Source organism: Neofelis nebulosa, chromosome 2, assembly GCF_028018385.1.
Source record: "Neofelis nebulosa isolate mNeoNeb1 chromosome 2, mNeoNeb1.pri, whole genome shotgun sequence".
Lineage (NCBI taxonomy): Eukaryota > Metazoa > Chordata > Mammalia > Carnivora > Felidae > Neofelis > Neofelis nebulosa.
In genome coordinates this window covers 67,172,478-67,198,850 of record NC_080783.1, presented here as the reverse complement: position 1 = coordinate 67,198,850, position 26,373 = coordinate 67,172,478, and the positions used below count along the sequence as shown (strand labels likewise).

General features: G+C 38.1%; 1 protein-coding gene across 3 annotated transcripts in view; it reads left to right on the top strand.

Moving 5' to 3' along the window:
• CSRNP3 (cysteine and serine rich nuclear protein 3) overlaps positions 1 to 26,373 on the top strand; it is a 212,609-nt gene that overhangs the window by 174,823 nt on the left and 11,413 nt on the right. For all 3 annotated transcript variants that reach the window (XM_058715076.1, XM_058715077.1, XM_058715078.1), the window contains 2 exons: positions 9,688 to 9,947; positions 24,394 to 24,690. In XM_058715076.1, the coding sequence (XP_058571059.1) occupies positions 9,688 to 9,947; positions 24,394 to 24,690 (557 nt within the window). The remainder of the gene's footprint in view (positions 1 to 9,687; positions 9,948 to 24,393; positions 24,691 to 26,373) is intronic.

The following is a 26,373-nucleotide window of genomic DNA, read 5'->3' as shown; positions in this document are numbered from 1 at the left end:
ACAAGCTGGGAAGTAGACAGTCCTTATTTTCTCACTGATAATAAAGGAACATGCTTTTTATTTGGTTTAACAGCATCACCAAGATAGTACCCTGCGTATGTAATGTTTTCCATCTGTGATTCTTAAGGCTTTTTACAAAGGTAATTATTCCTGGTAATATTCCTATGAGGTAGATAACATAATTCTGAAAATATTAATGGAACTGAGACGCTCATGGATGTAATATGTACAATGGATTTTAGCAATTATTAGAATACATATTTTTAATTGATTACTTTATTTAAAAATTATTTTCTTAAATATTATTGTCCAGGTCCAGGGACAGGATAATAATGTTTTCTGTAATTCATTAGTAATATAATATGCTTACAATAAAGAAATACTCTTTAAAAAGGAGAAGACAAATAAATACCTGAGTAACAATATATGTTCCACATGCTCCATGTGTGAATGGAGCATGTGTGAACATTGACTCCGTAGAAATCTTCAAGATTCCTTGGAAAATTTTAATATTATCTAAAGAAAAGTACATAGGATGAAAAGAGAAAAGAATTGATTTGATGAAAATTCTATAAAAAATAGTTCTTACCAGTAATGTCAGATGACTAAATGAGTTTCTGGACCAGGGGGAAAAATAGTCCCAATTTCCAATCTGCTTTGGGCAAAACTGAGCAGAATACAGGGCCTCGATTTAGCAAACACTTTCATATCCCATTGTGTTTCACATATGTTACGCATGGATTTGAATTTATAAATTTTATTTAAGTGATGTACTCCATAACAACAAAGTTGAACCAGAAGAAAAACTGTCCAACAGAGAATTGAAACAACAAAATTCATGATACGAGTTACTGTAAATTTGAGGGTTAACTTGATGAAAAAGGAAAATTAGAATGAAAATCAGTCTATCACTCAGTGGTATTTTTATAAATTTAATTTTATCTCTTTTAATTTACATCCAAATTAGTTAGCATATAGTGCAGCAATGATTTCAGGAGTAGATTCCTTAGTGCCCCTTACCCATTTAGCCCATCCCCCCTCCCACAACCCCTCCATTAACCCTGTTTGTTCTCCATATTTATGAGTCTCTTATGCTTTGTCCCCCTCCCTGTTTTTATATTATTTTTGTTTCCCTTCCCTTATGTTCATCTGTTTTGTCTCTTAAAGTCCTCATATGAGTGAAATCATATGATATTTGTCTTTCTCTGACTGACTAATTTCACTTAGCACAATACCCTCCAGTTCCACTGACGTAGTTGCAAATGATAAGATTTCATTCTTTTTGATTGTGTGCCTGTATATATATATATATATATATATATATATATACACATACATACCACATGTATGTATGTGGTATATATACATATCACATATATATATACTATATATATGTATATATACATATATATGTATATATACTATATATGTATATATACATACCATATATATACATACATACATACCACATGTATGTATGTGGTATATATACATACCACATCTTCTTTATCCACTCATCCATTGACGGACATTTGGGCTCTTTCCATACTTTGGCTATTGTTGATAGTGCTGCTATAAACAGGGGGGCGCATATGTCCCTTCGAAACAGCACACCTGTGGATATCCCATGGATAAATGCCTAGTAGTGCAATTCCTGGGTCATAGGGTAGTTCTATTTTTAGTTTTTTGAGGAACCTCCATACTGTTTTCCAGAGTGGCTGCACCAGCTTGCATTCCCAATTAAGTCGTATTATTTAATCTCTAGTTTAATCTAAATGTGTTCTAATTTGGCAACTCACCATCCCCCATATCAGTCGCATTTTCTGTTGATGGCTGGGGCACTCTGCAGTCATAGCACATTTGCAGTAGAATGTCAAATTAATGCAAGGGGGGCGTTAAGTCAACTATATATTAAGATTATATATAAAAGAGGGGCACCTGGGTGGCTCAGTCGGTTAAGCATCTGACTTCAGCTAGGTCATGGTCTCCCAGTTTGTGGGTTCAAGCCCCACATAGGGCTCTGTGCTGACAGGTTGGAGCCTGGAGCCTGCTTCAGATTTTGTGTGTGTCTCTCTCTCTACCCTCCTCTGCTTGTTCTCTCTTTCTCTCAAAAATAAATAGAACATTAAAAAAAAGATTATATATAAAAGAGAACATGATTTCTTTTTAAAATTTTTGACCCTTCAATTTTTCAATTTCAATTTTATAACTTTAAAATATAGTATTTATTCCTTACATCCAACATATATTAGAACAAATGATTTCTTCTTTTTTTTTTATTCAGAAGAATTAGGGGGAAAGCATAGGGGATATCTTTAATAAAATGGAAATGTGTGCATAAAAAATAGCTAGTTCTGAAAAATGATCACTCTTTGTTAGTTAATCATTTTAATTATCAATGACATCAAAGCTGGGAGGTCAAAGTTTATACCCAGACACAGTTTTCATATGCGGCATCCTAAATTCACATCAGAATCTTGGGTGGTAAATCTTACATTTTTTCTATGCTGAGAATTGCAAATAGATGATTATGCTGTTAAAGCACCTCTGTAATGTCAAAGCCAGCTTGCAGCGTCTCAGCAGCCTGGGTTGTAGCTGTCTGGAGAGGTTCAGGAGAAAGCTTGTCCCCTCTGTGCAGCTCTCTCGCTTGCTTGTGTGGACGTAGTTGACAGACTGAATGGACGACGACGTGACATGCATGTTCATGATCCAAAACAAAGCTTTAGTCATCCAGCCCCAAGGGCCATCTTTTTATATTATTTCTATTTTTGCTGATTTTTTTTATTTGTTTAAATGCATATGCAGTATTTGGATAAATCTTGACAGAATACTTAACTTCTTACAGTCTTATATGAGAGGGTTTTTGGTTTTGTTTTGTTTTTGCAAACTGGTGACTTAAACAAAAGGGTGTCATCTTGAATTTTTTAACTTAGAAGCTGCAATTCACAAAAGACATTATTAGTCTCGAGGGCAATGCACTGCGAATATTTCCAACTTAATATTAGAATGGAAAATTTGTGCAGCTAAATGATTAAACTACCTAATCTTGCCTAAGAATTTTAAAGCTTTTCCTTCTCTACAGAAGGACTGAAATCAGAATGATGACTGATTCTTATGTATGTCTATCATATTTTATATGGTGTGGTCTCGTGGTCCCTTTATTAGCACATGGATTGTTTGGTTGGTTTGCGATGGGGAAGAGTGACATTCAGAGCCTAAGGAGAGAGATGTGCTATAATTTGAAAAGCATTTAGAGCTATCATCCACTCTGTAGGGAGCCAGATACAAACTTGGATTTGACATCACAAGCATCACTGTAAGTGGGAGCTATTTTTCCTTGATTTTTGTCTTTGAATGCTATTTCATAGTAAAAGGGCAGTAATAAAACGGGGAGCAAAAAACCATGATTTGCTGTCTCTTTGGAGAATTCTGATATTTTCTTACATTTACTGACTCTGTCTCAGTTCTGATTACTTCTTTGGAAATGCAAAGCACTTCAGTTTCAAAATATTGGGTGTATCCCAGTATTGCCTGTCCAGTGTTTGGGAGAGTCTCTCTATTTTGTTTATAACTCTGTGTGTGTGTGTGTGTGTGTGTGTGTGTGTGTGTGTGTGTTATATCCTTCAAAACTGAGTATAAAATAACATACTGAATATACAATAATGTAACACTGATTTGGCCGTAGTTAATAGATCACTTTACATCCCATACTTGAGGTAATTTGGATTCTGTTCATGATTGGAAAGAAAATATTCCCAATTAGTCTTTACTTTCATTTTGCCTCTCATTCACTCATGCCACATGGTATTTCCTTATTATCAATCTTTTGGAGTTTCTCCCACTTGAATGATTTACTGCTGCCCTAAATACATTACTTGAGCAAAAGATTGAAAGATATGGGGCACCTGGGTGGCTCAGTCAGTTAAGGTCTGACTTCAGCTCAGGTCATGATCTCATGGTTCGTGGGTTCGAGCCCCTTTCAGGCTCTGTGCTGACAGCTCAGAACCTGGAGCTGCTTCAGATTCTGTGTCTCCCTCTCTCTCTGCCCCTCCCCTGCCCACTCTCTGTCTCTCTCTAAAATAAATAAACATTTTAAAAAGTTTTTTTTAATGATGAAAGATATGACTAAGGCAAGTATATTCAGAAAACTTGAGGATGTAACTTAAAAGAATAAAAGGGTAGAATTAGAAGAAGGAAGGATTGCTTTTAATAGCAAAACAGGCTTCACTTTCAAAGAAACTACTCCTATATTCCTTGGCTGTTGGATTCATTTTCACTCTTGTGGTTTAGGGTCTGAGACCATGTGGTTGACACCTGATCAAGAAAGGCCAACCTTGGGGCGCCTGGGTGGCGCAGTCGGTTAAGCGTCCAACTTCAGCCAGGTCACGATCTCGCGGTCCGTGAGTTTGAGCCCCGCGTCAGGCTCTGGGCTGATGGCTCGGAGCCTGGAGCCTGTTTCCGATTCTGTGTCTCCCTCTCTCTCTGCCCCTCCCCCGTTCATGCTCTGTCTCTCTCTGTCCCAAAAATAAATTAAAAATGTTGAAAAAAAAAATTTAAAAAAAAAAAAAAAAAAAAAGAAAGGCCAACCTGGACAATCATGTCAAGCTGTAAAGTACAGGAGAATATGATCACAGAACATTTACAGAAGTCACTTGTAAAGGTTAAGGACATATTTTTTGTAATCTTAATAACTTTAACCATTGGAAATTGATGTAATATCTAAGCTATTAGGATATTTTTTATATAAAATATTTCTGATGAAACCGGATTTTTCTGTTTGTAAGCTAGGTTTCATGACTTCATAACTGATTTGATCTTGATTTGTTCCTCAAGAGGTAAGAAGCAATATGCATACTTTCAGAATCCCTGATTAGTTTGCTGTGTATGTTTCTAAAAATGGGAGTTTTTCTTGCCCAGGACTTACCAGCTAAACAAGTTAATTTCAGTAATCTCATTTTGCTTAGACTAAATTCCCCCCAAATAAATGAAAAATAAACACAACATATAGACTTACAGATCATCTGGTATTTTCCTTCTGAGAATAGTGCATAGGAGAGAGAAGTATATTATTGAATTTAGACCCAAATGGTAGAATTAATATTTTCCACAGACTGGACCACAAACTCTCAACTTCTATGTACTAAATTTAGTGCCAGAAAATATAATTCTGTTTACTGCTCTCTGCATTTCTGGCTATACCAGGGCTTTGCTGATAGTTGCTGACACTACAAAGAACAAGTGCCTTGTGAGGGTAACTAGTTTGCTGTTCAAACATTAGTTCCACGGGTGCCTGGGTGGCTCAGTCATTTAAGCGTCCAACTTCAGCTCAGGTCATGATCTCGCAGTTGGTGAGTTCAGCCCTGTGTTGGGCTCTGCGCTGACAGCTCAGAGCCTGGAGCCTTCATCAGATTCTGTTGTCTCCCTCTTTCTCTGCCCCTCCCCTGCTCATACTCTGTCTCTCTTTGTGTCTCTCTCTGTCTCTCTCTCTCTCTCTCAAAAATAAATAAACATTTTAAAAAATTAACAAAAAACAAACAAACATTAGCTCCAGAGTGGCTGCCCTATAGTGGAATCAGTAGTCTAAGATCTGGTCTTCAATTTTTCAGGCCCAGACACGTGATGATTTCTTGCATGCATAGAAGGCAATCTCAGATGGAATAACACATCTAACCACATTCAGAAATGACTGACTTATAAATCTGAAACAAATTTGATTATTTTCAGCAAGAAATAAAATTAACGAGTCAACTAGATACTCTTGTTGATCTGAAGGTGTATTCCAATTTGTATGAACAGGTTCGTTTATAAGTGTGGAAATGAAGCAAATTCAGTCGAATTTTCTTAGAGCTTAATTTGATTCAGTTGTGATACCTTGATATATTGATCAAAACTTATTAGTTTTGGCTTCCATTTTTAATCACTCTGTTCATGGACTCTTTATATGATTTATGGTACAGATTATTTTATTTTATCTACTTACATTCTCATCCTGGAATTGTGAATTAGGCAATTCTCTAATTCTCTTCTCCATTCATTTCCAAAGCATTGCTTTAGGAAAGATAGCTTCTGCAGATAGCTAACATCAGTCACTCTGTGCTGTTTATTCCTTTAGTTTACCAAGATCAATATCATCTCCATTATATGTGATCGTTGTACAGTAACCAGCATACCCTGATGGAAACCATAGTGGTGTTCTCAGGAGCTGGGTCTTGTGCAGCACACAGAGTACTGTTGCATTTAGACGCTGAGCTTCAGGGTGGTAACTGTGAATAGGATAAAAGGAAACAAGTTTAAAGACACCAAAAAAATTAGTGTGTATGAAAATAGACTAATTATTTTTCAAAGCAGTAATGAAAGGCACCTTCTCCCTTTTTTTACTCATTCTTGACCTCACAGTGGTAAAGTGAATTCTGGACTCTGCAGAGACACAAAGTAGAGTTCAGTCATTCTGCAAAGGGCACAAATTACTAGGTAGGCATATGAGGGAGGTTTCAGATTCCCTAAGGCAGATGTGCTGAGTGAATTTGGCCTGTTTGTCCCAGGCTTGAAGAACACACACTCTTTTTTTATGACTTCATTTTGTGATGTTAGTCAAATTGGAGCCTGGAGGCAGGAGATAGCCCATAAAGGCCCATTCTAGTGCTCCAATTCAATCATCAGAAGAGAGACATGGGTGGCTCCTATATCCAGGAAAGCTACATTTAAAATATCTCCCAGGAGGCTGATCTTATAGTATTTCAAAACCTTTCTTTTAAATATATCCATAGGCGTTTCGATCATTATTTTTACGGTGCTATTTATAATATGCAAATTCTAGAAAAAGGATAAGCACAGGTTTGAATTATAAACCCCCATGGATAGGAACTGACACCAATCCAATCCTAACACACTTTGACAATGTTAGCAAAGCCAAGAGCCCAGGTGAAGGGACTCTGCAACCTGCCACTATTGTTATTCTGGAAGCCTTAGAAAATTGTCTTTTTGGAAAAAAGTAATCTGGCTTTTTTCGGAAATGGTAGATTCATATCACAATAGATCCATCCAGAAGACTGGAGAATCCTTATAATCTAAAAGTCTAAATAAATGTTAAAAATGAAATTTGTCTAGACTACCATGAATTGTATTTTAAAGATTAGTAATAAAATCACCAGATGTGTTTATAATAATTATTTTAAAGAGTTCATTAAAACCTTTCTTTTTTAATCTGTAAATTCATGGCCTTGAAAGATAATGTCTCAGGGCATCATTTAATAATAACAAAAGTGAAAAAGGTTAAAGGCTATCACCCAAAACCAGAGGCTCTTGCCTGCTGTAAGGTGGTGACAGATGAGCCTGTCAGATAGGGTGGCAGATTACTAGGCAGGTTGCTGAATTTTTCTTTCTAGGGTAATCTTTTACATTTTGACAAATTCTTCCCTGTTTTGAGATGATTTAAACATACCGTTATGAAGCAGATCAGAGCTTCTAAATCAAAGTTGAAAATTGTCTCTGCTGGCAGGAGTACAAATATGTGCAGTGAACATGTACATAAATAAATGGGAAAATTGTGTACACGTTTGAAAGTATTTGCTTTCTGGCGGTCTCCTGTGGAGAAGTAGAACAGTAGAGAAGAGGGGGAAGTTGGGAAGATGAAATTCTTGCCCAAATGTCATTATTTCTCTTACTCTATGAACTTCTCAGTCTGTTATTCTGTCTGAGTTTCTCATCACTGGAAATGGAAGTTCCGTGTGGGCAGGAATCACCATGTGGGTTTTTTTCACCAATATATCCAATCATCTGGAAAGTGCCTGGCACGTAGTAGGCCCTTTGTTTATATTTATTGAATAAGTCAATTCATGAAATGTGATTAATCATAACAGCCTCTCTGTATTTGGTTTGAATGTTTTAGAGAGGGGGGGAGGGTATGAGGCAAAGGAACTTGAACCCTTTTGGAAGAAGATTCTTATACAAATGCAAAGTGATATTGTAGTCCCTTTTCTTTCATTGCTTATGCAACCTTCCAAATCAAAATCATCTTTGAAAGCAGCAGCAGTTGACATCTACCAGAAGTAGTATGACACCAAGACTCAGCCTTGTTCAACTCCCTGGACCTTGGAATAATAAATTCCAGCTTCACTTCTCCTTATATGACTTTGGCAATGTTATTAACCCTTTGGTGACTTGGTTTCCTCAAATGGAGACACAGGTAATATCAACCCAAGGAGTTGTAAGGATAAAATGAGATAATTCATGGGAAGCACTCCATAAATGTTAGCTTATATTACTGGTGGCTATCCAAGGATTTTTGCTCGTGCATTGTTTCTGTCTATTTGTCTACCTGAGCATGCGTATTAGTTTCCTAAGGCTGCTGAAACAAAGTTCCACTAACTCAGTGGCTTAGGACAACAGAAATTTCTTGTCTCACCATTCTGGAGACTAGATTGAACTCAGCGTGTTAGCAGAACCACGCTCTCTCTCTGAAAACTGTACTTTCCTTGCATTTCCAGCTTTTGGTAGCCCAAGGCATCTCGGCTTTTTGCAGTATACTCCTAATCTTTGTATCCACCTTCACATGGACTTCTCCCTTTGTCTCTTTACATCATCCCTCCATGTATGTGTGTTTAAATTCTCCCTTTTTATATGGACACCAGTTGTACTGCATTGACACCCACCCTAATGACCTTACCTCAACTCAATCACCTGTGTAAAAATCACCTGTGTAACCCTAATAAGGTTACATCCTGGGGTGTTGAGCGTTAGAACTTCAACATATTGGTAGGGGAGTAGGTGAAATGATCCATAAGAGCCTGATTCTATATTTTTCTCCTCAATTCAGTGTACTTTTCTTTCTGCAATGGAGAAATATCATATAATATGGCACCAGATTGGGGAATTGTTGGTTTAAGTTTAGCTTTTCCACTAACTACCTACATTGAAAAAAACTCAAATTCTGCAAGTCTGGGTTACTTTATAAAATAGACGAAAGTTCATGTTTGTAATGTGTGCCTCTCTTTTTCTCAACTATGGTATATATCTCAAACTTCCATGATGCTTAATACATCTTGATGTCCCCAACTAATAATAAAGATTCTAATGTATTTCATAGACATTTTCAGTTGTCTCAATGTACACTTATATTAAAATCCTACTGTCTGTAATGCTAGTTAGTAGGGTTCTTATCAGATGAAAACTTTGTTAAATTTAGGTTGTGAAAATGTCTTCATAGTGCCAGCAAACCTTTTTTGTAAGGTTTTTATTGCTTTTTAAAATTTTCTAAAATTCATAGACATTTTTTTGCCAAGGGCCCTCAATATCAAAACAATATCCAAAATATAGGAGCTTGTAGTATGTCTTTTCTGATTATAGTATGATGCAACTCATGTGAAGAACCATAAAATCCAAACTTAAGATGTTAGGGGAAATAAATTAAATTCTGCCACTGACTCACAGACTATTGGCAACTTTCCTGAAAGTTTGCTTAGACTACCATTATAGAGGACTTAAAAGTCTACTCCACTACAGCTGGAGGAAAATTTAAGAAAGGAAATAGAAATCTGTGCCAGCTCTCAGATAGAACATTTTTAGTGTCTCCTAGCCAGAAAGGGTTGACAATAGATTCAATAGCATCAAATGGCATTTTTTTAATTCTTCACCTCATCTGAAGACTGCTGCCCTAGGTGTTCACTGAACTGTTTCTTTCTCTTTCAGCTTCCTCCATCCTCAAAAGGGAGAAGCGACTAAGGACAAAGAATGTGCATTTTAGCTGTGTCACCGTGTACTACTTCACCAGGAGGCAAGGCTTCACGAGCGTGCCCAGTCAAGGGGGTAGCACCCTGGGCATGTCCAGCCGCCATAACAGTGTGCGCCAGTACACTCTTGGTGAATTTGCAAGAGAACAGGAGAGGCTCCACCGGGAGATGTTGAGAGAACACCTCAGGGAGGAAAAACTGAACTCTTTAAAACTAAAGGTAAAAAAAACGTTAGGAACTCACTTTTTGCAAAACCTTATAACCTTAGCTTGATTTGGTTGAATTAACCATTTTCATATTTATATTCACTGACCAAACGACATTTTACACAACAGACTGCCTGCTAAGGCTTTTTTTTTCCTTTTATGCAAAAACAGTAAAGTGTCTTCACTGCAAACAATGTGGAAAACTTACCTGACATCATTTATTTATTCATTCAATAAATATTTGTTATTGTGTGCTACTAGGTCATGCACCCTATACTGGGGTTGGGGCCAAATGGTCTCAAAAATAGATGTGGTCCCTTATCTCCTGGAACTTCCATATTAATAGGAAAGAAAAACATCAATCATGTAAACAAAATAAACTCACAGCTTCATTAAGAGCTATAAAGGAGAGTTGCAAGGGGTTCTGAAAGTAGTAACAGGGAACTGATATGGTCCAGAGGTCAAGGAAGGTTTCTTCAAGGAAGTGACGACTGAACTGAAATCTGAACAGATAACTAGGCCAAAGGGTTGGCAAGAGTGGTCCAGGCAGCAGGCAGAGCCAGAACTGCCTTGTGCCAGAGGAAGCACAGTGAGCACATAAAGGCTAGTGTGGCTGGAGCAGAGACAAAAAGAATAGATTATTCCTGAAGTAGATTATACATGAAGAAGGCAGGACAAGGCTTTGTAGATCATGCTAAGGCATTTTTTTTTTCTCTTCATACTAAGAACATCAAAAGTCATCCAAGAGTTTTAAGCGTGGGTCAGGGTACAGAGTGGTAGAATAATAAGATCTGGTTTGTGCTGTGATGTGAGTATAGTTTGGGGTTAAGGGTTGCCATGTTGGTAGGGGAACATACAGAGTTAGACCAGTTAAGAGGCTATCACAGTAGTTCAGGAGAGATGTTGACAGATTAGCTAGACTGATGGTGGGAAAGATGAAGAGAAATGGACAGAGGGAGAAATTTGGGGAGTAAAGTCAACAGTTCCTGATGACAGACTGGATTTGAAAGGAAAAGAGGGGTACAGTCAAGAATGATTCCTAAATTTCTGGCTTACAAAACTGAACAGGTTGTGGGTAATAGTACCTTTCTCTATGACGAGGGTATGGCAAGGAATCTGGGAAGAGGAGCAGGTTGGGGCTGGGATCAGAAGGGAAGAGGTAGATAATGACATTATTTTTGGACATACTGATTTTTGAGAGGCTTTTGAGTCATTAAAGAGATGTCAAAGAGGTGTCCAGGCCACATTAGAGATGAAGTAGAGAGAAACATAGCTCAGAAACTGTCTTTCATCAACCAAGACAATCTTTAAATATGTGCTGATCCATCAGCCTATCAATATATAGGAAATGCTCTCTCATCATTATCTAATGACAAAGGAAATCTTTTTTAGGTAATCCAGGATACTTAACATAAAGAGCCTCTTGTTAAATAGCTGAAGACCATAAGTACACCTGCGTTACCTGTGCCTTTAGCTTCCAGGCGCAGAGGTGTGCTGTGTGTTTTAAAATACCTTGTTTGTATATCTGCAGTTTGTATATCTGCCTTGTTCCCAATTGTATAAGAAGGCAGTTGTTCAAATTAACCTAGACACGACCCTAGCCTAGAGTATGTCTCTATTTCCTTTGATGGTATTTTTGACAAGTTTCACTGAAAGTCCCTTAGGATCTTTTTTGGTAGCAATCTGCTATTATTGTTGTTTTTCAAGATAGCTTTGCATATAGTTTAATTTAATAATAATTCTAAATTTTCTTCTGAAATCCACCCTCTGCCTTTCTAACCTACTGCAAACCAACTCTACACCCTCCTCAAAGAACAAAGTCATTCTCTAAACTCAAACAATACTAATGGCTGCCATTCATTAAGTGATTTTTATTTCCCAGGCATTCTATAAACATTATTTAATTTAATCTTAACAAAGACCCAGCAGGATAGGTAAATTATGAGGCCATGTGTACTGAAGAAAAAGAAGCACAATGATGTTAAACACTGACCCATTCAATAGAAAATCGGTTATATTATCCTGTTACTTCCTATTCTAAAATTAATTGATCACCCCCTCTAGGCATTGGGAAAGACAATCTCTGTACCTATAGGGAGTCATACCTTTCTAGAGTTTGGTACTGTGTGAAGTGGTTTTTAACAGCTGGGAGACTATAATTCTGAGAACCAAAAGATTTATTATGGTGAACTTTGAGGCACATTATACATGTGATGAATGTTAGGACGAGCCACACACCCACAGGAACCTTCCATATAAGGCAGTAATTTATTCTGATATTATAATTTATATTCAGCTGCTTTTATGCTGTTTTCTTTACTAAGCTGAAGAAGAAAAGAAGAAGAAAAAGCATCCCACTATTTATTCATTTTTTAATTTTTTTTTAAAGCTTATTTATTTATTTTGAGAGAGAGACAGAGCAAGGGTGGGACTAAGAGAGAGTGAGAAAGAAAGAATCCTAAACAGGCTCCACACTGCCAGTGTGGAGCCCAGTGCAGGGCTTGAACCCACAAACCATGAGATCATGACCTGACCCAAAATCAAGAGTCAGGCACTTAACTGACTGAGCACCCAGGCACCCCCATATTTCCTTTTTATTGTTCTTAGTGTTGGAAGTTGGAGAGGCAGTCATTCGAGTGGGTGTTATGGCAAGCCAAGGTTTGTCATTGAAAGAAGATATTTGGATGTCATTGCTCCTTTCAGATGAATACCAAGCAAAAAGATAATGGGATTCTAAGGCGATCTCATCGTAGCTTCATTGTACTGAAAATATTTAGAAACTCAGAACCATATCACATGAACCTAATAAAAGATCATAGTAATGTGGACTAGTTTGCTAAAAAAAATCTGAGAAGACTGAATGGAGAAACAGTTGTATACTTTAATTATAATTCCTCTAGTATATTAAGTTTTATGATTTTTAAAATATCATCAACTATATTTACCTAAGGTTTAGCTATCCCAAATCTAAAATTAGCTATCCAAAAACATTAACTATCCAAAAATTTCACTTTGGTACTTGGAATTTCACTTCTAATGTAACATTTTGTCTTGAAATATTAATACCTCTAAGGTAAGTAACAAAATAAGTGTAGCTAAATTGATTCCATTATTTTGACTGGGGCAGCAGGAAGGTCCCTGGCACAGAGAAGGACTGAAAAAGGAAAGTAAGGATTGTTAAAGACAAACTTCAACTCTGGCTTTGACTGGTGGTGGATCTCTGTGAGTAGCAGCAAGCTGGCTATTGAGTGAGGACAGAAAAGGCCCATCTGACAAGATAAACATTTCCCAAGGCCCTCTCCATGGAGACCAGATAAAACACCACAGGAAACTCATTGGACCTGGAACTGGGTAGTTTCCCTTTTCCTTATTTGAGAACTAACAGCCTAGAACAGTAATGAGAAGTTCTCCCTCCACTGTGCCTCATGTCTTTACAGGGTGTTTCTCTAGGTTCCAAACAGAGAACCCACTAATGCAATGACACCTCTTCCAATGGGCCCTTAATAGTGAAAGATCAGTAAACAGAAACACTCACTACATACTTCTTGATGTTCTCTTATAATAAATATTTTGGAAGCAGAATAAGAATAGGAATTTAGTTTTTCCTTGTAAAACTGATTCTTATTTAGTAATCCATCTCTTAATCAAATTATAAATTAGACACGTTGGGAAATAATATATGCAATTAGATTTGTAGAACACATCCAATTCTGTTTGGGGGTTCAAGCGTCTTTTTTGTTGGTGGTGGTGGTGCTCAAAACATTGTCAAAAAACCATCAATACACAAAGCTGATTGAATAAAATGGTTGTTCCTAGAAGAAATAACTAGTTTGAGATTTCTGCATTGCAGAGAATAGTCCGTCTTCCCTGTCAAGCCCATTCAAACATGTCATACTCTTCACAGTAATCAAGGCAGTCATGTTAATACTGTACTCTTTTCCAAATTAAGTGCTTATATTTCATCATCTGCACCACATTGTTGAACAATTACATTAACCTTTATTCCCATTTCACATGTATCTGTAAAATGCATTAGGCAGCCATTTATGTTTCAAAGAGCCTTGGCATTCCAATTGCCTCTGGGTTATATCTTACTGGATTCCACTACCTTGTTCTAGGAAATTTAATTTAGCTTTCACAGCTTTGACTGGCTTCTCTTTCTCAATGTTTTTCCAACCTTGTTCTTTTTCTCCTTTCTAAGATCAAAGGCCTATCGCCACTCTGGTACCATTTCCAGTTACTTCCAAGGGTTATATAGTTTTCTCAATTTTTCAGTCATGTGTTCCTTGAGTAATGCTTGGTTGTATGCTCTCTTTCTTAAAAAAAAAAGTTGCCAGTTGATAACTTCCTTTAATAATCAACCTTTTAAAACTCTCTATTTAAATTTTCTTCATCCCAAATCTCATATTTAAGGCTGTGCTTTATTCACTTAGTGACTTACCCATGCAACATAATTCTCCCCCCTTCACCTCCAGCCTTGTTCCTCATATCCCTTCAACAGTCTCATGATTTACTAACCTCTAGGTAAATATCCTACATGCTCTGGAAGATGTAAAGGATTGGGGGGTTGTAAGAAATGGTTGACATAGGCTATTATCTCAAGTCTGTAGTTTCTAAATTTTTGGATGTCTTTAACCACATCCTGGTTCTATAGTTCTCTATTAGATGAGTCAGAGTCTGCTGGCCATAGTATATTTTAACTCCATTTATCCTTATGGAACTTCACTGTTGGACTCCATAGAACTTGCTCAAGAGCATACTTAGTGCCAGTGCTTCCAGAATGTATCCTTAAATGGAGCCCTGCTCCAACACCAAATGAAAAACTTTGATACCTGCCAAACACCTGTTGTGTCATGTGCACAACCTATTTTAACAAGTACAGAAAAAATATACCTAACCAAAGTGATGGAGACTGACAGACTGGGCTTCAGCTCTGGGCAAATGCAATACATTAAAGAATATGTTCTCTTAAAATACTGCTGATATTTTAACTTTAATGGAACAATTAAGCATATGTAATCAAATCTTTATATTCTTCTTGTGCAATACACATTGATCCTCTGGTTCAGGAGTAATCGATTTAACAGATTCTCCTTATCAAACTATGGAATGCATCCAGTGGTGTGCTAGAGCCACAAAAGTTGCTCACTGAGATGTATTGTGCATATATCTTCCCAATAGTAGTTTAAAATCAGCCATGATGAGATTATTTACACCATGGGACTTGACAAACACAACATATTAGAACTTTTTTTTTTTTCCCCAGAGACATCATTGTTAAATATCTACCAGCACACTGCTGGATTCATTTGGCTTAATAGCCACCACTAGAAGAAGCAATGTTGACCTAAACCAGAAAGGGGGATAATGGAACATATGAAAGTTTATGTATCTTGTATGTTGATATTATCCTCCTTTCTGGTGATTTTTGTGGTGGTACATAAGCCACAGACATATTGTGAATCCAGGTTGTTGAATTTCTTATAGGCTGAGACAGTAATCAAATCTTCCTGGTTCTTTGGGGGCATAATTAAATTGGTTCCAATTTGCCACCTGCTGTTAGCAACTAATGAGCAGAAGAATTATACTATAGGATTTGACTGAATATCAAAATAACATGAATATTTCTCTTTGGTTTGCCAGAGAATTAGTGACTACATTGTCTATCCAACTCATACCACAAAACCAAAAATTCTTTCTATCAAATATATGTCCAGTACAAAGCCACTTACTCCACATCTTTGATGCCCAGAGCACACTGCTTTTTGAGATAACCAATTCTATTTATCCAGCTATAATTGTTAGAAAGTTCTTCTTTACATTGACCAGTATGCTCCCATCTAATTCTATCTTTTCACCCTAATTCTGCCCTCCAGGCACACAGAATAAATCCTGTCCCTGTTCTCTAAACTCCAAGTGTTTGAAAGCAGTAGTGATGAATATGCAAATGTTTGACTGTAGGCTATGTGGGTTCCTTGTGGTTCAGCTCTATAGGATTAAACATCCTTAGTTCTTTCTACTAATCCTCCTAGGGCATGGATTTCAGACCTTTTATCAGCTCAGTTAAGTTCTCCTGGATATAATGCTGTTTGTTAATGTCTACCTCAAAATATGGTACTTGATCTGGACATTGTACTCCAGATGGGATCTATCTGGTGTATAGGAATGTGTTATAATATCCTCTCCCAAGTTGGGGATGCCCTATCCCTGAGAATACACTAAAAGATACAGTAGCTTTTTAGACCTTGATCAATTTGTTTGTTCATATTAAACTGATAGTAAATAAAAGAGCAACAAAAAGCAAGCAGACAAACAAAACCCAGGTAAATCAATTCAGCTTCATCCTGTAAATCGAAACTTTATACATCTCCAGGGCAAGAATTCTCTTTAGTGCTGAACATGACCTGTGATCAATGAAGTTTGTTCTTTAATTTGAATAAACTTCATCTTGTCATTCTCAAATGTGATAAGCCTACCCCTTAGTCTTCATTCAAGATATGACTTAATGGGAATGCAGGCTGGTGCAGCCACTCTGGAAAACAGTATGGAGGTTCCTCAAAAAACTAAAAATAGAACTACCCTACAACCCAGCAATTGCACTACTAGGCATCCAAAGGTGTGCTGTTTCAAAGGGACATATGCACCCCCTGTTCATAGCAGCACTATCAACAATAGCCAAAGTATGGAAAGAGCCCAAATGCCCATTGATGGATGAGTGGATAAAGAAGATGTGGTATATATATATACAATGGAGTATTACTCGGCAATCGAAAAGAATGAAATCTTGCCATTTGCAACTACGTGGGTGGAACTGGAGGGTATTGTGCTAAGTGAAATTAGTCAGTCAGAGAAAGACGAATATCATATGACTTCACTTGATGAACATAAGGGAAGGGAAACAAAAATAATATAAAAACAGGGAGGGGGACAAAGCGTAAGAGACTCATAAATATGGAGAACAAACTGAGGGTTACAGGAGGAGTTGTGGGAGGCAGCATAGGCTAAATGGGTAAAGGGCATTAAGGAATCTACTCCTGAAATCATTGTTTCACTATATGCTAACTAATTTGGATGTAAATTTTAAAAAATTAAAAATAAAATTAAAAAAAGGTATGACTTAAAAATTATATTTAACAAGACAAAGTCCAGTTCAGGGTATTCTCTCAGAGTAGTGATCCTCAAGAGGAAAGGAGGGAGTTTCCCCTTCATGCCACAATGAACTCCAGCTGAAACTTGTTGGTATATGTGGCACATCCCTCATTCCCAGCCTCACTGGTGTCCAAAAGAGCTAAGCATCACTGTTATAAGAGACATTTTCAACTTCTCAGATAACTAAAAATTCATGTATCTAACCATACTCTTATTAATGAGTTCACATTTTGTCCTTCCATGTGTAGAACATAAAAAACTTTGTCCAAGAAACTCAAAACGAGATCAGTGGTATTCCAGTTGGGTTCCATGGGGTCAGGACTCTGTATCTCACTCCAGCTTTCATCTATTTTATAGCTTGAGATTTTGAATGGAGTTTAATTTGACAAATGGACATTCTCTCATTAGTGAACCCAAGTGATGACTCTAGTAGTCACTGCACTGGTCTTTTTCTTCAGATGTACAGAAACCATCTGTTTAAATAATCCTTTCTAGAATATTACCTAGAATTAGCTTTTTTTTAAACAATTCACTCCCATTTTGATCATCTTTTGTTTCCTTTCCCCATAGCTCTTCACACATATTAGACTGAGCAACCATAGCTTTAAGCTTTTTCATTGCTCCATAGCATGAATGGCCTGGACCTGGGCATGCTTACATAAAACAGCTGAGTACTATCTCACTGTCCCCCCTTCTTTTATTTTATTTTATTTTATTTTATTTTAGAGAGAGGGAGAAAGCATGAGCAGAGGAGAAGGGCAGAGGAAGAGAGAGAATCTTAAGCAGGTTCCATTCTCAGCAGAGAGCCCTATGTGGGGCTCAATCCCACAACCCTGGGATCATGACCTGAGCTGAAAACCAAGATTCAGACACTCTACCAACTGAGCCACCCAGGAGCCCCCCATCTCTTTTTTATATGTTAAATCCTTGCTAACATATCTGATCTCCCTTCTGGTTTGAAGGTTTTCTCCTTGATAGAGACTATGGAATCAGAATAGGAGCTAAATAATTCTTCTTTGTGCCTTTGTATCTACCGTTCCTTTTCAGTTGTCTATCATTTCCTCCTCCCTGCTACTTCTGTAACTTGCACATGTATTTTGTTGCCCTTCCCACACTGTATCTTATTTATTGGATGATCATCTCTCCACCAGGCTGGAAGCTCTAGATGGCAGAACTCTCATACATCTGTAAATCCTGACACCTAGTACAATGGCTGGCAGTGTAGCATAATGATTAAGCATTCATTCATTCATTCATTCATTCAAAAATATTTCTTTATCAATTACCGTGGAACTGCAGTTAACAAAGTGCTTGGGGTACAGTGGTGAACAAGACAGACTTGGTCTCTCTTCTCATTGTGTGCACATTGTGATGGGGGAGATATACATGAAACTAATCACCAAAAATAATATATTAATACAAAATTGGGCGGCATACTATGCTGATTAAATTCAGGCCAGAGTTAATGAATTAAAAGTCAGCTGAGATAATCAAGACTGATATGTTAGCTGCTTCTGCTGGCATTTCCATTAGAAAGTCTACCACTAAGGGGCAGGGGCTGGTTAGCTCAGTTGGTTAAGCATCTGACTCGGTTTGGGCCCAGGTCATGATCTCACATTTCATGAGTTCAAGCCCTGTGTCAGGTTCCGTGCTGGCAGTGTGGAGCCTGCTTGGGATTCTCCCTCTCCCTCTCTCTCTGCCCCTCTCCTGCTTGCTCTGTCTCTCTCGAAATGAATAAATAAACTTGAAAAAAGAAAAGAAAGTCCACCACCACATGCTCACAAAATAGGTACCCAAAAGAAATGCCATAGTTTCAGCTTGTTTCCTGTTTTCTTCTTTTCTGAGCTCTTATTCTCTGTGTCTGAATCATATTTTTCATTTCTGAATGAGCTAAATCTAAGGAAGCTTGTACTGCTCTTTCGTCTGCTATGCCACAGCACTGAGATCGGCTCTTGGAACGTGGCTGCAACCATATCTTTTTTTCCCTTCTGTATAAGATTTCACTATTCCTCGAAGAATGTTTACTCTAAACTGTCTTGAAAGCCTGGCTTTTCCTTTGAGGTCAAATAGACCTGAGTTTGATTCTCAATACAATCACTAATAAGCTAGACTCTGTCAAATTATCTTCTCAAGGCTTCAGCTTTCTCAACTATTAAAAAAAAATACTTCATAAAATTGTTGTACAAATTAGGTGAGATAATCTATATAAAGTATGGAGCCCAATGACTGGTTTTCATTATATGGTTGTGTTGGTCATACTCAACATCATTATCATCACTATAATAGGCAGTAATCAGTGTTTATGGAATTGAATTTTTTTTCACCTTATTTCTTTCCACTGTCATTTTTACATGTGTTAATAACTTTGTAATAACTCTTTCTTACTAAAAGTACCTTTTAACTGCTAAAAGGAAGTGTTTTCATTTTTGTGGGGTTTTGTTTTGTTTTTAGCATTTAAGTCAATCCACATTTTCAGTACTATTTCCCTCTCCATATTCACTTTGCATTGAATTAGTTTTTTCAGGAACTTAATCTACCCAAAATTTCATTTCATTGGAATTCATGGTGGAATTCATTCACTACATGACATGACAAAAAAAAAAAGGTAGGGAATTGAATGCTGACTTTCACTTGAGCCCCCCTTTTCCTGTACTTGACCTAAAGCAGTCTGAGAATCATTCCACTGATTCTGACAGTTATGTATCCCATCTTGTATGTGTATTTAGATGGGCAAGGGTTTTACTCTACTGGGCTTTGGGAACTATTTGTTCATATTTATCAGTGCAAATCAGACAGCTTTGTAAAGTTGATAATGTTTAAATTCTGTCTCTTTAAAGAAAGTTATAGTCCTTACAATTGTAGAATGAGTCTGGACAAGTTACATGGTGACTCAAGATTTAAGTCTCATTTTAATTATCATTCTTGGAACAAAGCAAGCAAACACACACTCACACACCCAAGTCCTTGACCTTGAGATTCTTCTAATATCATACAAAGAAATGCACACAAATGTAGGATAAATCTAAAATAAGGTAAAGATCATTTAATCGAATCATGAGTTAAGTCTTACTTATCACCTCTAAAGTGACAAAGCCAGGAGAATACAGGAGCTATTCTCTAGATGCCTACAGTTTATTTACTTTTTGTTCTTTGCTTATGGACCAAGACAGGAAGTGATCCTGTACAAATTCGCTCATCTGGATAATTTGCAGGCCAATAAAAGGACCATGCTCTGTCCCATCTCACACCTTTGAAGCTATTGTTGTTCAATAGTTTCAATGAACAATGCTGTTCAATCAGCATTAACTGATATTTCCATCATATTACATAATTACCATTTCTTTTTCATGATGGGAACATTTAAAATGTACTCTCAGCAACTTTCAAGTGTGTAGCACAGTTTTGTGAGCCACAGTCATCATGCTGTACATTATATCTCCAGAATTTATTCGTTTTTTTTTAAGTTTATTTATTCATTTTGAGAGAGAGAGTGAGTGAGCAAGCACGAGTGGGGGAGGGACAGAGAGAGAGGGAGAGAGAGAATCCCAAGCAGGCTCTGTGCTGTTCACATGCGCCCAACATGGGGCCCAACCTCACGAACCATGACATCATGCCCTGAGCTGAAATCAAGAGTCAGTCACTTAACTGATTGAGCCACCCCAGTGCCACTGTAATATATGGATTTTAAAGAGCATTTAAACTCAGTAGGTTTGGCCTGGGTTTTAAAGGAGCAAATGAATAAGAGTGCAAGAGGGGCTGGGGAAGCAGAGTATCTCTCAATGACTACATACCACACCAGAAACTGTGAGGAAGGGGAGAGAAGGCAACTGACTAGGATGAACTTGAGTATTTCCAATCTTCATTAGAAATGGCAGAGATGGGGAGCGCCTGGGTGGCTCAGTCGTTTAAGCGTCCGACTTCAGCTCAGGTCACAATCTCGCGGTCCGCGAGTTCAAGCCCTGCATCGGGCTCTGGGCTGATGGCTCAGAGCCTGGAGCCTGCTTCTGATTCTGTGTCTCCCTCTCTCTCTGCCCCTCCCCCGTTCATGCTGTGTCTCTCTCTGTCTCAAAAATAAATAAACGTTAAAAAAAAATTTTTTTTTAATTAAAAAAAAAAAAAAAATGGCAGAGATGGGCACCTGGCTGGCTCAGTTGGTTAAGCATCCAAGTTTGGCCCAGGTCATGATCTTACAGTTTGTGAGTTCGAGCCCCACGTTGGGCTCTGTGCTGACAGCTCAGAACCTGGAGCCTGCTTCAGATTCTGTGTCTCCCTCTCTCTGCCCGTCCCCCACTCACACCCTGTCTCTCTTCCTCTCTCTCTCAAAAATAAATAAACATTAAAAATTTTTAAAGAGAAATGGCAGAGATGACAGTGGGGAGGTGAGGAGAAAACCTTGCCAGATCACTTCAACATTAAAATGATATTTTGAGGGACGCCTGGGTGGCTCAGTCAGTTAAGCGTCCGGCTTTGACTCAGGTCATGATCTCACAGTCCTTGAGTTCGAGCCCCGCGTCCGGCACTGTGCTGACAGCTTGGAGCCTGGAGCCTGCTTCGGATTCTGTGTCTCCCTCTCTCTCTGCCCCTCCCCTGCTCATACTTTGTCTTTCTCTCTCTTAAAAGTAAATAAACATTAAGAAAAAAAATTTTAATAAAAAAAATGGTATTTTGAAATCTGGATTAGGGCCCCTGTGGGTTCCTCAACAAAAGTGAAAACAGTATGTAGCTCTGTGTGAAGAGGTTTTAGATTCTTAATTGAATTTTTATCTTGAAATGAAATTCTTTATTGTAGTTTAAATATATAGGAATAAGAGACACAGATCATATTTCTAAGAGCACTTCTATTTGGAATAATCATCATCTATAGTTTGATTTTTAAAAATCTTTAGATTCCAACTGGTTATTCATGTTCCCCGAACAGTTTTCATTGATATGTTAGCAGCCATTTATATTTTTAAAAAATCAAACTCTGTTGATATAAAATGAAAGTGTTTTCATTATTTTTTGATGTTCACCACTTACACAAGGGAGCATAATTTAAGAACACAGAGATTAAATAGGAAGGAAATATTAAATGAGTCACGTTAACCAAGTCCTGGGTGTTCTCCATGGGCTGTGGAGTCAAATCTTGATAAGGTTCACATAGGCCAAGAATTAGTGAAAACAAATCTAAATGACACAAGGTGACAAGATGGGAAAAGTAATGCCTCTTGTTTGTTAATACAGCTTTACCTATCACAGAAGATTGAGTATGTGCTAGGTAATTACGCATTTGAATCTCCTAGAAAATCAGATCTTCACAGAAGATCTGTTAGCTGTTTCTGTTAGCAAATAAGAATTAACAAAAATGATAATAGCAATCAGTCAGAGTAACATCCTAGTACAGCACATTACAGAAACATGGAAACAGCTTAACCAAGACACACATAAAGAAATGCCAACAAAGGAAATGCATTGCAGGTCACACTGAGAAACAAAACCCAATAAAGGAGGAGGCCCATCTTTGCAAGAACACAGATTTAAGCTCTGAATTATTCAGAAAAATATAATTAGTGGCTTTTAAAAACGCAGTTTAGAGACCCACTGTAATAGACTTTAATACATACTTGCTACTGGGTTGTTTCCTCTTCTTGAGGGCAAAGACCAGTCTTCTACCTGTTTTAGAGTAACTTGTTCTACAAATGTTGTGCAAGACGAGCAGACATTTTTAATAAATCTTAACTTGATGAATGAGGCATGTCTTGCAATACGAATGGTATGTGACGCTGGACATCACATGACCACACCTGAGCCAGTGGTTCTTGAAGTTCGCTTTGTTATCAAGTGCTTTGTATTATAAGCATGTTTCCGGAATGAATTATGCTCACAAACCAATGTTTTATTGTATTCAGAGTTTTCCGGTTTGTGATTTTTGGTCAATAATAAATATTTTTATCTAAACGTTGGAATTTTTCCTATGAAGACAAGAGAATGATGTCTGATGTCACCAGAGTATTTTAACTGTGTAATAAATGAACTGTTGTTAAGATAAAGAATAGCATGGTGATGATTACAATTAATGAAGTTTATGAAGTAACAAATTTAAAAATTAAAAAATCAAAATAGCCTCTATATTTAAAATAAGCCCTTACAGAGCTTCTACATTTATTCCTGTGCTGCTTCTCAGGATATGTTTCTTGCTCCTATTCAGAGAAAAACTTCTGTTTCTAAGTGCTTCTTTATGAAGGAATCTCAGTGTGCTGATATAACAGTGAGAAGTGAAATACTGATTCAGGGTTTACTGATGGATGAAATTCATTTAGAACGGACATATTAATAGAAGCAGAATAGTTATGGGTATAGGAGACATAGCTGTCCACATGAGCTATGATGCAGAAGGTATTGCTTTGGGCATGGGTTCACATGAACTCCTTTGAGGGCCAAGTTTATTGTTTCAGTTGCCCATTGGCGAGAGCCTGCCGGCACTGCCCTCTGCTCCTTGTCTTTTGGATAGCATGCTGACCTGACTGATGACTTCATATCAAGCCCTCATTCTTGGAATGTTCTGTAGAGTGACCATGTTTGGAATCCCAATAGCACAGTGCAGCACAATGTCATTTCCTAGTTCATGGTTTTGCTGGCGCCCAAAAGACAGAGTCGTTATTTCAAGGACACGTTTGCTGATTTAGGTGGCAGTGGCTTCCACTAAGATGCTATCACCTCTGAACAAGGACACATTTATTCCACCATCAGAGCTGTCCATCACGAACCGAGTCTAAAGATAGCTTTCACTGATGAGCCTCTGTAACCTTTGGTCTTTTTCACATCGTACTGGCTAAAAACTCTAACAACTATAGCTCCTTACATTAGGAGGTTAGAAGTTCCAGTTAAGTCTTCTGTTACCAGTACATTTAAAAGCCTATCATTTGGATGTCTTCCTTTTTCTTTCCTGTGACTTCTCTAAAGAGAAAAATAAAAGGAAATAATATGACCCACAAACATTTATGGATTACGGGGACATGATGTTTTATACTAGTTTTATTCTTGGGGCACCTGGGTGGCTCGGTCAGTTAAGCGTCCGACTTCGGCTCAGGTCATGATCTCATGGTTCGTGGGCTTGAACCCTGCCTCGGGCTCTGTGCTGACAGCTCAGAGCCTGGAGCCTGCTTCTTATTCTGTGTCTCCCTCTCTGCCCCTTCTGCTGCTCACACTCTATGTCTCTCAAAAATAGGTAAACATTAAAAGAATTATAATAGTTTTATTCTTATCAAGTGTAAAAGTAGGGAGTTGAGCCCCTGCCGATGCTAGGTCTATTTGCTGCTTTGTATTTCTAGATGACCAAGAATGGCACAGTGGAATCTGAAGAAGCTAGCACTCTTACAGTGGATGACATTTCTGATGATGATATTGATTTAGACAACACGGAGGTAGATGAGTACTTCTTTCTACAACCCCTGCCAACAAAAAAACGGAGAGCACTGCTGCGGGCCTCTGGGGTGAAAAAGATTGATGTGGAAGAAAAGCATGAGCTGCGCGCCATCCGTCTATCGAGGGAGGACTGTGGCTGTGACTGCCGAGTGTTCTGTGATCCAGAAACGTGTACCTGCAGCCTGGCAGGCATTAAGTGCCAGGTAAGGACTTGGATTTCAAGGACTCCAAAGATGGGACATTATACACCACCCCCATGTGACAGACAATGAAGTTTCTCACATATAGAAAAAAACTTTGGGACAAGGCAAGACATATGGTTCAAGGGAGAAAAACTAATTCAGGGACATTTATGGGTATACATAAGATGCTGACACGTATAAAACACAATGTGAGATCGACCGTAGCTAAGTCGATCAGAATTATTTCCTCCTGGATTCATTTATTGCACTAAGCTTATTGTGGGTTTTCGCAAGCACTCTGATCATGACATCTCTGACATTTGAGTTTGTATTTTCTGATCCAACTATGGGGTATCAAATGGTGGTAGGTGAGAGGCAGCATACATTGGTGGAAAAATTACAAGACTGGGACTTAAGAAAACGGAGTTCTACTCCTGGCTCTGCTTTTTGCCAGCTTTGTGAAATTGCCAAGTCAGGTAAACTTTCTGGGCTCGGTTTCCTCGTCTCAAGTGAAAGGGCTGGACTAGATCAGAGTTTGGCAAACTATATAGTTCACAGGCCAAATCGGGCCTGCCACACCTGTTTGTATAAGTAACATTTTAGTGAAGCCTGGTCACTTTGTGTTTCTTTGTTTGTTTTGGTGTTGTCCATGACTGTTTTCATGTTTTTACAGCAACAGTGAATAGTTGCCAGAGACACTTTATGGCCAACAAAGCCTAAGATAATTTATTCTCGCCCTTTATTAAAAAGGGGGAAGAGAAAGAAAGAAAGAGGGAGAGAGAGAGAAAGAAAGAAAGAAGAAAGGAAGGAAGGAAAGGAAAGAAAGAAAGAGAAAGAAAAGAATGGAAGGAGGGGGGAAAGAATGGGAGAGAGAGGAAGGAAGGAAGAAAAGAAGGAAAGAGGGAGGGAGGAAGGAAGGAAGGAAGGAGGCAAGAAAGGAAAAAAGGAAAGGAAGAAAGGAGGGAAAGAAGAAGGGAAGGAAGGAAAGGAGAAGAGAGGAAAGGAAAGGGAAAGGAAAGGAAAGAAAAAAGAAAAGAAAAGGAAAGAAGAGAAAATAAAAGATGCAAAAGAAGACTTTACCAACCCCTGGACTAGATTCTCAAGTTCCCATACATCTATACCATTGATGCCCCATGATTAGTTAGTTGTCTTTATTTTACGAGGAAACTTGGCTTTTTTGATAAGAACAGCCACTCTGGCAGGCAAAAAGAGAGGATAGTTGTCATCAGCTAAACAGTTGCTTAAGGTGGATTAATAGAGAAGAAATTCATGAGTAAGAAAAAGCTATAGAATCTGGCTCTGACCTCTGCCTCTAGTTTTTACTGAATCCAGGATGACTGCTGGAGCCTGCCTTCTCCTCTGTAGTAAAGGAGATTTCCTGCACCTGGAGAAGGGGCAAGCAGGGCAAATTCTTCTGGGTGCCTGTGCTCTGATCAGCATATAGGTTAATTGGTAATATCTTAGGAGTGCCCTTGGACTGCTGATAACTCCGCCTATCACCTGACTGACCGAGTTCGGTCCAGTGACGCTCGCTGAATGCAAACACTTAGGCGGCAGAGTCCAGTGTCTCTCATTCTGGGATATTGATTACATGAACATCCCTTTCCCTCAAGAAGCTTATAGTCTACTGGAGTGGGGAGGAGTGGGGGAAATCCAGGACCTAAATGCATGGGTCCACTAGTCACAGTCATAAATGTGCGTGAC